General features: G+C 41.3%; 1 protein-coding gene across 4 annotated transcripts in view; it reads right to left on the minus strand.

Moving 5' to 3' along the window:
* The window catches only part of CRHR2 (corticotropin releasing hormone receptor 2), a 142,844-nt gene that overhangs the window by 18,699 nt on the left and 110,442 nt on the right, over positions 1-13,703 (minus strand). For all 4 annotated transcript variants that reach the window (XM_064639279.1, XM_064639293.1, XM_064639287.1 and 1 more), the window contains 2 exons: positions 12,649-12,721; positions 699-784 (listed from right to left, as the gene is read on the minus strand). In XM_064639279.1, coding sequence (XP_064495349.1) covers positions 699-784; positions 12,649-12,721 — 159 coding nt within the window. The remainder of the gene's footprint in view (positions 1-698; positions 785-12,648; positions 12,722-13,703) is intronic.

Raw genomic sequence — 13,703 nt, forward strand, 5'->3', positions numbered from 1 at the left:
ACTACATGCAAACGGTAAGAAGAGGGTGCTCAGCATCTCTTGGACTTTGAGAATTTGCTTTTAGACTGTTTAGTCTGATAATAAATAAATATTCTCTTTCTGTCTTTCTTCTGGGCTCCCTTCAGGTGCTGGAAGGTCACAATTAGGTCACCCCAAAGCCTTCTCCAGGCTGAACAATCCCAATTTTCTTAGCCTTCCTGATAGGAGAGGTATTCCATTGCTATAATCATTCTGGTGCCTCCTCTGGCCTCGCTCCAACAGGTCCCTGTCCTTCCTGTGCTGGGACCCCAGAGCTGGATGCATTACTCTAGATGGCACATGCTTGTGTACATATAGAAATTGATAAAGTTCCTGCCCTCACATGAGATCAAATCCTTCAGATTTCATTGAAAGGGGGAAATTTCACGTGTGTGTTGGGCCATGTGCAAGTCTGGAGGGCTAAGAGAGTGGTGGCTGTGGCTGTGCACGTCTCTGTGCCTGTAAACCAAGGCTGTTTGTGATGACTGGACATTGAAATGGAGTGGACAGAACAAATGCAGGCAAAATTTTATGGAGAGCCTGCAAAAATAAGCACTGTGTGCCCAGTGTAGGAGCTCCATCAACAGTGGCACCAGGAAAGACAAAGATGGGACAAGGACAGGACAAGCAAGGCAGTGCTTTGTTAACACCAGAACAGCAAGAAGCACCAGCTCACTTACCTGTATTGTATTGTCTCTGAAGTGGTTGAAGCTCTCAGCTTTGTCATTAAAATCCTAACTATGTTAAATAGAAATACAAAATTTATCTGGAAATGAAAGGAAGAGAGAGAAAAAAACAAGATCAGTGAGTCAAATAATGGCTTAAAGGTTGTGATACACCCTAAAAGGCCCATTTTACACTTCCAGTCTGACTGAAAATGGCCTCTTGGTTTTACTATTGATTGCAACAGACCCAGAATTTTACTAGAAATACCAGATTATACAGAAAACATCCAACAGCTGTTAATGTTTCCAAAAGAGCAATGAAAATGGAATGCAAAATTAAAGGTCCTAGTGAGGAACTTATTTTTATTTCCTTTTCTCCTTTCCTGGGCGCAACGAGGAACTTAGGGTGAGATTTTTGGCTCTTTGCCAGGCTCATCCAAGGCTCCCTGCACAGAGTGTTGGGCAGCACTGTGCTGTGATGATCTGGGAGGTGTTTGAACCCATTCTGGGAGGTGTAATGGTGGGGTCAGGCTCCCCAAGTACAAGGCTGCACTGCAGAGAGCTAAATGTGAAACAGTCACCACCAGACTCCCTTTGTATTTGCATACATTGCACTCCACAAGAGACCTTTAAAACAGAGCAGATGAATCACACCTGTAGAGTGCCTCCTTTTTTGCACTGTCTTTAAAGGTAAAATGATGGATTTACCACTTCCCTTTTTAATCTGCTGAGCTGTGTAATTATTATTTGTGTTACGGCCTCACCACTGAGAATTGAAATTTGCTCTAATTACCGTTGTTGTAGCATCTGTTAGGGAGTTTCTTACATAAGTTTCCTGTCAGTGTAAACAGAAAAGGGAAAAAAAAAAAAACAAATTGAAGAGAAGGTTCTGATTTGTAGACTGTGGTCAGTGGAAGGTTTTGGTACTTAGATCAGTGTGTTATAAGCTACTCTATGAGTTGAAAGCCACTGAAAACTTGCTCCTGTCTCCAAGCTATCAGTGATGCAGGCTGTCAGAACCACAGAGCTGTCCCCTCAGGACTGCTGAGGTCCCAACCTAAGCCCGTGAGAAGGTATTTACCTCACACCCATTCCCAGGGTCCCAGGGCTCCTGGCATTTTGCAGCCTATGAATGGAACAGATCTGTGATTCACTTCCAACTGTTTACAAACACTGCATCAGAGCTGCCAATTTAAAGGTGTTCTCAGAATATGCTCCTTTCCCCCCCCCCCCCCCCCGTGCTACGCGGTGCATTTCAATGATCACGGTACCTTGACATCCATCAGACCATCCATTCCCTGTGGTTCCTGTAACACTGTTTATAACAAATGGTGCAATAAGCATCCAAACAGACACTGGGAGACTGGCAGCACTGGGAATTGTGTGCATCAAGCACTTACTACGTGAGACACAAAAACGCCGCTCTAGGCGTGAACGTGACATTTTTGGAAATTATTTTCTTAGCAGAGCACGGCCCTGGGGAGTACAAGGAATAAATAAAACAGTGCAGTTGGTATATTTGCTCTTGTTAGAATTGTTTTTTTGTCATATTAAGAGCTTGAAGTCAACTGGCTCACAAAAACAGCTTCATACCCCTGTTTTGACTTGAATTTTAAACTCCTCACGCTGGTGACTGCTCTGTTTCTCAGTTACAGAAAGAGAAATATTCAGGCAGTCCCTGAAATGTCCAGGCTCAGGGGGAGGTGGATGAGAGTGTCTCTCATCCACAGAGATCTTTTGTCTCTGAAATTCTGCTGTCAACTCTTGAGGTTCTTCACCAGCTCACAGCCATGTTTGGGTAACTTCTACCGAAGATGCAAAAAAGGCACCAATCTGAAACTTGACACTTTTGGAATCATAATGGAAAAGTGCCAGATTGAATTATAGAGTCCTAAGCAAGAGCAAGTAAGATTAATCACATGGGATTAACATGACGAACTGGACTGGAGAAGGCATTTCAAGTTTCCTGAGTCCTGCTTTGATGTGACAGCATCATTCCATTTGAACTGGAAATTCAAATTGCCACAGACTGCATCAGAAAATTAGGGATTTTGACCTTTTCTGAAATTAAACTGCAGAAGTGTGATTCATCAGACCAGAAGGATAATTCCCAGCTGAAAACTTTGGGTGTTACTTCACTAGAAACACTCTTGTTCTATGTAAATCAATTTTTCGTTCTCCCAGTTCAGCTGCCCAAGCCGAGACCTGAGCAGCACTTGAGGCTCTCCTGCACAGCTGAAGACTATGGGTGGCACTGGTACCTGTGACAAAGTGCTGGAAAGAGACCTCAACTCTCTACAAAAGCAACAGGAAGGCAAATACATCAGTTCTTACTTTTAACAAGCTGCCCAGGTGTCAGAAGAAACCCTGATAGGGACATTATTTACAATTCTATTTTCTAGGAGAAGGGAACAGCAACACTGAAACTGAGTCCTCTTCTTAATTTTTACATGGAATATGCCACACATCCTTAGTCACCTGGGCAGTGTTCAAGCCTGTGGGCCTGAAGGTAAACACTAAAATCCACTTGGGGAATACTCAGTGATGTCCAGTCTGCATTTCAGAGGGACTGCCACTCTGCTTCTTCCATTAATATTTGTAGTCTTCTTCTACAAATCTGCCTTTCCCTGCAAACTGGAGAATTGGGTTTTTTTAAAAGGCTGGTAAATGGGACAAGTGGAAGTAGAGTATCCTGGATGGAAGGTACTGGAAAAATTAGTTTCATATATATGCCCAAGAGATGATGGCTGGGATGCAGAGGATTGTGAGTCAGGAGAATCCTGTGGTCTTTTTTTTATGCATAAAGTTAGAAAAACAATTCACAACTCTGTCTGGAATCCATGAATAATGTATGCAGCTATTTCAAGGCTTGGTTTTTCACTTTCTTATAATTCTTCTCTCCACAGCTGTCGCTGCATCAGGACAAGACACAGGTCCAGCCTTGTTACACACACAGCTCCTGGTGTTGGCTTCATTCCGTGGGCTTCTTCGGGAAAAGGAGTAGCTAATTCTTCCCCATTCTAGATTAGGTACCTAAGAGAACACCCAAATGACTTGGCCCTCCCTATAAAGCAATTCCATCACATGATGAGGATAAGACGAGCATAAGGAGATGAGTTGGATTGACATAATTTAATTTTAAATTATTTCTAAGCAGCTGGTTATCCCAGGGTCTATTTATACTCAGCGAAGAGAAAGGGAAACTTTTCAACAGTGGTTCATTTGACATGTTTTAAATGAGTGGCTTGGACTTGAACCAGCTGCCCACACAAATCACCCAGTGATCTTCAGGTTGTCCGTGACATCCCACCTGAGCTTCAGCTGAGTGAACGTGGCTGTGTCTACCGAGGTTCTGTGACATTGTCATCTGTGAAAGCTTAAAAAATGTTTTGAGGCACCAACATTTTGTCTCTACTAAGGTTTCTCTGAGAGATCTTTAAGACTTGAACAGGATAAGCCCTAACATGCAGAGCTTAGCAAGCAAAAAATTCCAAGGCAAACGATGAAAATGTGGTCACATCAAAATACTTATTTTTGGTTTCGCCTACTAGAGGCACATTTCAGTGTGTTCACTTTTAGTGATTTCTTTTCCAAAAAACACTCCATTTCAGAAAAACACTTGGCTCAACACGACCTTTTAGCAGCGCTCAGAGAGGTCTAATCTGAAGATCAATTTTCACTGCATAATCAGATGGGATTTTAATTGTCCATTTGTCCCCACAGGGCCTGAGACCACAGCTCATTGGGATGATGGCTTGAGTTTGTTCAGGACAGAAGACACAATCTGGGAATCAAGCAGGGAACAGGCTGCTGCACACAGCCTGCAAAAGCTGAAGGATTGGAAATGAAAATGGAGCTATTTTCTCAGCTGGAGAGAATCCACACAGTTCTAGTGACTCTCAGATTGAGTCTGATTTACAGGCAAAGAAGATAAAGCCTCTGGTGTTTATCCCTCATATGTACAGCAGTGTTTCAAAGGAAAAAAGATCCTACTACTGCAAAGTGAATTTTCCTAGAAAAGACCCTCGGTGCTGTATTGAGCAAAGTACACAATTATTTGTCAAGGACTTGCTATTATTGGAGCTCTATGTCAACAGACTAATTTCTCTCAGAGCTGGACAGCTCTTGCAAAACCTACACATCAGTTCCATAAATGGAGACAGGAAAGGTCATTTAAGAGAAGTAATGATGACAGGCAGTTTATCCTTTCTATTTATCCTTAAGCTGACTTTTTATTTTCATTCATTTCTGCTTATAGACATTTTCTGCTTCATAATAGAAAACAGAATTAAGGATTTTTACCTTAATATTTATTGATGGATAAAATGAATCCAAAGCTGAAGTGTGGAAGACAGAGTAAAATGGCTTATTTCTTCTTCTCTTACTTTTATTTATGCTATGCTAAGAATATCTTTATTGCTGGAATAAGATTCTCTCCAGCTACAGATGGGAAAGAAAGAGTTTTCATATCTTGCCAGAGCTTTGGAAGTTTAGTCTTTCCATTTCTAAATCGAGATGAAAATTCAGACCCCCAAAATGGAGTTATAAACCAGTGATCCAAAAACCATTTGGACCATCTGCTTTGGCACTGACCAACTATAACCTGAACACACAAACCCAGAAACTCTTCTGAACCAAAAGAAACTTTTCGCTGAGTGATTTTTGGTCATAAAATTTTTGTTTCATAAAACCCAAACTGTGAGAGAAAATTTATCTTCCTTAGCAAGATGAAATTGCCAAAATGCACAAAAGAGGGAACGCTGACTCCAAAGGTTCCTTTGCAGTTTTCCCCAAGCCCAGGAGTTTAAAAGGGAAGTCATTGAGCTCTTCTCTTTCGAGAATTTAATGGACAACTGGCATTTATTTTGCTCATTTTCTGCTGGGCTTTGTATTTTATGCTTCACAGAAAGCTTTTACTTCTGTGCTTCTTAGAATGTTTGTTCCTCTTCACTCCCAGGAATTGTAAAAATTATTCCATTTAGACTCTGTATTTTTATGCAATGTCGTAAAATCCACCTCAGGATTAAGTAACCCAAACTGAGATCAGAGCAGTCATTTCAGGGGGAGCATTAGATGCTGTCATCCTGCCCTCAGACGAACAGCCTGGCAGTTTATTAATGCTCTGTTTTAATTGTTCTCCCATGCTGTCCTGACACGATCCTCAGACAGCGCCTTTTTTATCACAAAAGTTTCCTTTTCAAAGGTCACAGGCATCACAGTGACTCCTTTGGGCACAGGGCTGGAAAATACTTTTATGCACAATCAGGAAAAACGAGATGTGATTAAGAAGAATGAGGCATAACGAGGTGATGGTCATGATCAGGGAGACTCTGGAAGAGACTCCCTGGAGCAGCAGGGAAAGATCCACTGCAGAGAAGCAGGGTAGGAATATCCATGCCCTGGAGACTGTGTGGGAGTGGTGTTTTGGTGGGGAAAGCAGGGAATGGTAAATGGACAGACATCTTCCTTACACATCAGCACACAGACGCTTTGCCCACACTGCCATGTAAACCTAAGTCCAAACTCCTGTCCTGGTTGGGATCACATCATTTCCCCACTGGAGCCCTGCATCCTGCATGAGCATGTCCACAGCCTTTGCCAATCTTACAACCCCCTCTGTGATCCTCTTGCTACTGGGATGGTCCTCCTGTCTCTCCTGAAACACATCATATTCAAAAAGCTTTGTTACACACATCAAATGTTGCAACGCCAGAACACACAGACCCTTTCAAAAGTAACAGTGTTCTCACCTGGAGGGAGTGACAGCTCCTGGACAGCCAACACATCCCACCAGCCCATTGAAAATGGCCAAGAGGACATGACAGCCCCAAAACATGGTCACACTGATGTGAACAATCCACCTGGTAGTTCCCCAGGCTGGGCAGGCTCAAGTTGTCACATGGTGACAGCAAGAACAACAAGATAAGACCAGAGAGAGTCTTTCTCCAAAGAGGAACCATCCAGCAACTTGCTGAGGAAACGTGATTTTTTATCTGGAAAGTGTTCTAAGGCTTGGGATGAATTTTGGAGAAATTTTGTTAGCAGCTGCTGGTCATGTGAGATTCTTATTGGCTATGGAACATCTCAGAAACACAAAATTTAGAAAATGAGAGACATTCTAGAGTGTACATGGTATTGGACACCTTGTTTGACACTATTGGCTGCACAGCTACAAAATGTAAATGGCAGGAACAAAGTAATAATAATGATGGCAAAATTGGAGATAAATTCTGGTCAACTATAAATAAGTTATCATATTATCTCTGTCCTCCCTGTAGCTGGGGCAGCCTGCTTGCAAACCAGTGAAAATTATGATAAATGGTTTTCTTGCAAGAAAATCTCAGGGACATCAACAGTTTGCAGGTTACGAACTGCAACCTTGCAGCAGTGGAAGAACTGCTCATGTTTAGAGAGAGAGAAATTTAAAAAATCAATAGGAAAATCATTTAATAATTTAATCAGCAATCCAGTGGTTGAGAAAAAACATGAGACAGTCAGATAGGAAGGACAAGGGAAACTGAAAAAGATGTATCAATAATAATAATAATAATAATAATAATAATAATAATAATAATAATAATAATAAAACCTCAGTCTCTCAACAGAACAATGCAGAAGTGGAAGCATAAGGGTGGAGAGACTCAGCAGAAAATAAGAAAATATTCAGAGACTAAAAAAAGCCACCTAATCACTCGATATTTACTGAAGAAAGTTTCATGGTCTTCCAGAGCATCAGCCAGTGGTTGCTATATATAGCTACTGCTACATCCCATAACCTGAAGCTGAGCTGGACAAACTCTTTGTAAAGAAGAGCACTTGTAGAAATAAGGTGTAAAAGGGAAGAATGATATGCTTTGTGAAGTCCTCTGAAAGAGTCAGCATGGGGACAAGGGAGACCCTGTGGTCAGTGCATTCAGGTTTCTGAAAGGAATTCAAATTTGTTTCCCTAAAGGTTCCTATTGAACTTGTTAGAGGTTTGGAGGGAAGAGCACTATGGATAAAAATATATGAGAAAAAGGGTAGGAATACATAAATATAAATATATAAATATATATAGACACATATATACATATATATATATTCTATTTTCTCAATGGACAGAAGCTACCAGTACATCTGTGCTGTTTTTTACATGCATCTATCAAAGGGAATGAAGAACAGGCTGATAGATCTTTAGTGACATCAAACTACTCAGAACAGCTCAAATAAAGCCTGATTGCAAAGAGCTGTACAGGGACTCACAGCACTAAGTGGTCAGGCAATAACATGGCACATAAATCACTTGATACAAGGGTAAAGCTGTGGGGGAAGGAAACAATCTTAACTTTACTGTGGAGAGTCATGAGCTCTGGGCATTTTCATTCACAAAACAAATGTTGGAATTACATTAGCTGGCTCCCTGAAAAACTTTATCTCAAGCTCCCAGTGAAAGAAAGGAAACAAACAAAAAAAAAAATTGGAATTACTGAGAAAGAAAAAGAAAATAAACCAGAGAATGGGATGCTGCTATAAAAATCCATTGGTGTGGTCACACCTTGAGCACTGGGGCAAGCTTTGATCTTTGCCACCACAAAAATGCTACTTGGTGAATGATTAGAACACCATGAAGACCACTTGGGTGCATGTGTCAGCCCTCTCCTGAACAAAATTCCCCACTGCAAGAAGGACAAGCCCATCTTCCTAAGGACTCTTAACTCCTCTAAAGCACTTGTCACCCAGGAATCTCAAAGCAAGGGAAGATAAGTATCATTAAGTTTGCTTTAGAGCTGGGGGAAACCGAGCTTTGAGCAGCAATCTAACTTGTTCAAGAGGAAACAGCTGATGCAGGCGCAGGCAGAAGTGGACTCCAGATCTTCCCATCAGCTCATCCACCCTCTTATTCCAGCAGCTAATTGATTGTGGGGAATTATTTTCAACCAGGCACAAGAAAAGCAGAGGTCAGAAAACTGTTCAGTTCCCAAGCACAAGAGAAAAATAAAAAATCTATTAAAGCCGAATATAAGGTTTGGAAAAAAAAAAGAAATATTTGATCTGCCTGTTTGAACAACAGAATATTGATACAATTTTCGCTCTGAGAAATATTGCAGAGCAGTTCCTAGCTGGAGTCACCTCACAACAGAAGTCACTGTGAATGAAAGCAACTCAGTTAACTGCTCCTGGTGCCTCTTTTCTGAGTTTTGTCCTCCGGTCTCCTCTGATCCTATTGTATTTTTATGTTCACCAGTTTCTTTGGGAGCATTTACATTTAAAATTGAACATAAGAAATGTATTTTCCTTAATAAAATCAGGATGAAATTCACTTCTCTGGCATATATTTCCAAACTTTTGCCCCTTCTTTACCTTCAGAGAGGAGTGTGTGATTAAAACTCAAGTTATGTGACTCTGAGGAAAGAGATCAGAATTAAAAGAATAAAAAACACTAATTTGAAGAGCAAATACCTAACAGAGGTATTTAGGTATAGGAAATGCTATCAGAAATTGAATTTGAAAGCAACCAATGAACTGAATGATTAGATCTCTTGGGGGATATGTTCAAGCCAAAATCCATTCAGCAATGAAACAGAGAAGGATGATCACCTACATTTTCTCCCTCACATTTTTTATCGATAAAAATACAGGTTTCTCGCCCAATATGTGGGATCAGCACTTATTTTCCTTTGCTTCTGAAATAGTCTGAGATTGTGTCTGAAATTGTTTCCCTGTTTTCTGCCCGAGACAATGTTCAGGTTCCTTCTATAGATAAGCAGGAAATCAATCAAACAAATCTCTTGACTGCATTGCTCAAAGTTTTTGTAACCGAGATGTAACACAATAATGTGGTTTAAAGGTGGACTTGAGGATTGCTACCACGCTCAAAGGGCTTTGCTTAGGCCAGTCTTTCTTCCCCATGAGGCTCAGAATTCCTGCATGACCTGTTCCTCATGTCACCTCGTCCTGTGGTGTAGCCACTCAATGCATAGAGGCAAGAAAATGAGAAATCTAAAACCAGTGGAAATAATTTTTGGCAGAAAAAAATCCTTAAAAAAAATAATCTTTTGAAGAGACTCTGCATCTTTAGAAGCAGGTTTTATCCCTCTGGGACTAAGAATATTTAACAAGAGCACTCTAATCATATTTCCACTGGCAGGTATAATGATAATGCTGGAATACACATGATGTGTCCAAGAGGTAACCAAAACTCATCTGAGCTGGACATTGGGCTCTTGGCTCTTCAATCCAGTGGGTGAAGCCAATTTTAACTGTCCCAGCCTGAATGCTCACATGTGGACAGGAACTGTAATTTCATGGAGTTTTTAGACTTTTAGTTTTTAGTGTGAGCACCCTTTTGGAAATAACATTAATTTCTCCTAGTAACATTCATGTCTTTTTATCTTTCCAGCAGCACCATGGGATAGTTCTCTCACAGAATTGCCATAGAATCACAGAATGGTTTGGGTTGGAAGGGATCTTTGAAATCATCTTGTTCCAACCCCCTGCCATGGGCAGGGACATCTTCCACTAGCCCAGGTTGCTCCAAGCCCTGTCCAACCTGGCCCTGGACACTTCCAGGGATGGGGCAGCCACAGCTTCTCTGGGCAACCTGTGCCAGGGCCTCCCCACCCTCACAAGGAAGAATTTCTTCCTAAATATCTACTATAAATCTACCTTCCATCAGCTTAAAGTCTTTATCCCTTGTCCCATCAGGACTATGTCCTATTGTATATGTTCTTTCACAAAACATGAATTTCAGCTTCAACTCTATTTCAATTCTTCATTAATTCAAGTTAAGCACATGAGCTGTGACTGAAAGAGGTCACAGACGTGCACTATTTTTGAAATCTGTGTTTTCCATTTTTGGTGACCATTGTTCACTGGAGGGAAGAAGAAAGCAGCACTTTTGTCCCCATCTATGATCAGGCAGAGACATAATCAAGTATGAGGGTGGTGATGCTTGACTTTGTTGCCCTGAGTACATGGCAGAAGTCAAATTTCAGTGCTCTTAATCCATCACTTTTCACAGCACCCTTGAAAAGGTCAGTAACTCCAATAAAATAAATGATGCTTGAATAGTTATATACAATTTGAATTTATTCACATAAGGATCAAAAAATGAGCCTGTCAAGTTGCTCTAAGACTCTGTGGGGTTGTGTGTTTTAATTAAACACAAAACTCATCTGACAGCTCAAAAAAGAAGGGGAGAGGGCACATAAGAGGAATTTTCAAATTTACCTTTTAGATTTTGTTTCCAGAGAGCTCCTTTCCTCTTGCAGCAGTGCTTTTTGATGGGAGTAACCATAAGGTGAAGGGAGGAAGGGCTTGCCCTTTTGTTACTTCTCTAAATTGTATCAGCTCCTTCCCCTCCCCCCCCCCTCCTTACAGTGCAATTACTGATGTTATCTCATTAGTGGCTTAATTAGAGCTCAAGTGCAGGCAGGCCAAGGTAGGAAGGTTCATTACACAGTGTCAGGTCAGGGCTCCTCAGCTACAGGCTCAGTTTAGAGGGGTCTCAAGGCTATTCTAAATTAAAGGCAGATAATAACGATCTGTACATAGAGACAGCCCCCAACTGTACCTCCATTTCCTGGGTCTCCTTGGGCTCTTTAAAGTGCTGTTCTGGGGAGAAGAAAGGTGTTTTCATGATGAAGCTACCTATGGTATCTGCTAGAGATGCTGCCCAAGGATTTCACAGATCTTGTGGACTAAAGGGATTATGGTGGGTTCAGAGATTCACAGACTTCTAGGCAATGATGTGAAACCCAAATGCTCTGAGTATCACAAACCTCCCACCTCGTGTTGTCCAAATAGTATTTATTTGTGAGTTAGTCTTGGTATCAGTGAATCAATTCACCATGAAGCTGTTTGTGTTTTTGGGGTCACTCCCTTAGTGACATATTTGTGTATATCACACCAATTGTTATTTCCCTCCTTAGAACATAATGAAAAGTATTTTTACATAAAAACAGACTCCTCCTACGTGTTGTTTTTTTTTTTTTCTCTCTTTTCAGGTGTGCACTATGTGATCCGTTTGCAGCATCTGAACAATACAGATATTACCTCTCCTTTTGTCAGGACACATTCAGAGTGGTAGTTGGCTTCCTAGGCAACAGGGAAGCTTTTTTCATGCCAAAATCACATGAACACAGCACTGACAAGGTGAGAGCACGAAGCTGGAAGTGGTGCCTGTTCTGGAGCATTTGCACCTTCTCCATGGGGATTAGAGTGGCAAAAGGGACAGCTGTGGTGAGTCTTGGTTCCCTAAGAGAGGGGAAGCCACCAAGCCCTGTGAATTCTCTGTTGTGACATCTGCCTGCAAGAGCAGAATTGGCTTTTTCAGCCTTGTCCTTTCCAATGGCACTGATATTTTCCATCCACACTCAGCACCACGGCCCTTCAGCTGAAGGCTCAGTGTGGTTTATGAATGAGTTTCCTTCTTCCTCTGCCTGCTCTTCCTTGGCACAGGAGAGAGTGTTGGGTAAACAGATAAACAGCCTGGTAAGTGTGGGCGGAACTGAAAAGGAAACTCAACAACAGGAAAGCTAAAAACAAACACACAGCAGTGATGGGGATGTAGAAGATGGAGATGACTGTATGAGGAGATGCAATTCCCAGACATGATTATTATATTTTTCTAAACAATGCACATGGCAGAATTGCTCTAGTTGTCAAGAACCTCAAGTGGATGAGCAGATATTGTGATGTACCTCCTGTTTTTGCACATTTTTCCTTCCTACATCTCAAAACATTGTACAAAGGCAAACAGCTTTTCTTAGGGAGGAGGAAAGAATGGCCTGAGATCAAGGAAAGCCAGATCACTTCAATTCTGACATGTACTTTTAGCTACTGTGGCAACTTCAGAGAGCATCTGAAGATGTTTGACCTTGTTTGTGTCTTATTTTACATAAAAGTATGTGGAACCTCGCAGATGCCTATCAAATTATCTCTCAAGGGGAGATGGCAGTGTCCTTCCACCCACACAAACACTTACCAGAAGGACAAGAATCACTGGCCCTTGATATATGTAGTCAATATATTTCCCTGGCTCTTTTCCAAACCAGCATCTGTAAGAAACCAAACAAATAAGAAAATCATATACAAAGTTAAATTCACTTCTTTTAGACTGTAATAGGAAGGACACTGTAGAGAGGTGTTCCTTTATTCACTGCATTGATTAATCACATATAAATAATCAGAAAGGAAATGAGTTTTCTGCTACAAAAGCACATTCACGTTCCCACTATGGTTTTGGCAATTGCCTGCGTAAATATTTCCAAGAAATGTGAGAACCTGCTACAAGGAGGGTGCAGGAGATGTCTGAGAAAGGGACTAAGGAAATATTCTGTGTAAGAAAAAAACCTCCAGCTGTTATCTGCTGCAGTGCCCAGAAACACATTCCACAAAGTGGCTGCTGCTTATAGCAAATATGTCTCAAATTGCATGGAAATGCTGTCTAAATAAGCTACTGGATGAATGAGGGGTAATTCCATTGGCCTTGAATGAATCTTGGGACCACTGGGGACTCCACTGGTGGTGTCACCATTCCTAGAAGTGTTCAAAAACATGGTTTAGTGGTGGACCTGGCAGTTTTGGGTGAAGGGTCTTTTCCAACATTTTTATTTTTAGAGGTCTTTTCCAACTTTAGTGATTCTATGATTCCATGACCACCAAACCCAGCAGACAGTACAGAGCCATCATTTGAAGCTACCAAATACCTGATCCAAGTATTTGGATCATCAAGAGGAAATAGGCTCAGGTGAAGTGAAATCTCAGGTGAACTGAATGGCCTCAAACCAGCAGAGAGCCTGGATGTGTCACATGTGACTCAGCACTGGCTTGACTTTCACTTCCACTAATTCCACATGATTTTCTCCCTGCTGTGCTATACAACATACCAACCCTGTGATTTCACAGCGACCCACAGTGTCACTCACTTCATTAACTGAGAGTAACAAATCTGTTGTATTTATGCTGGTAAATGAATTAGAAACTGGGCTCAGCTCTGAACTCAATCATTTACACCATTACATTTTCCTTGCTGCAGCT

Source organism: Pseudopipra pipra, chromosome 1 (genome assembly GCF_036250125.1).
Source record: "Pseudopipra pipra isolate bDixPip1 chromosome 1, bDixPip1.hap1, whole genome shotgun sequence".
In the NCBI taxonomy this organism is placed as follows: Eukaryota; Metazoa; Chordata; class Aves; order Passeriformes; family Pipridae; genus Pseudopipra; species Pseudopipra pipra.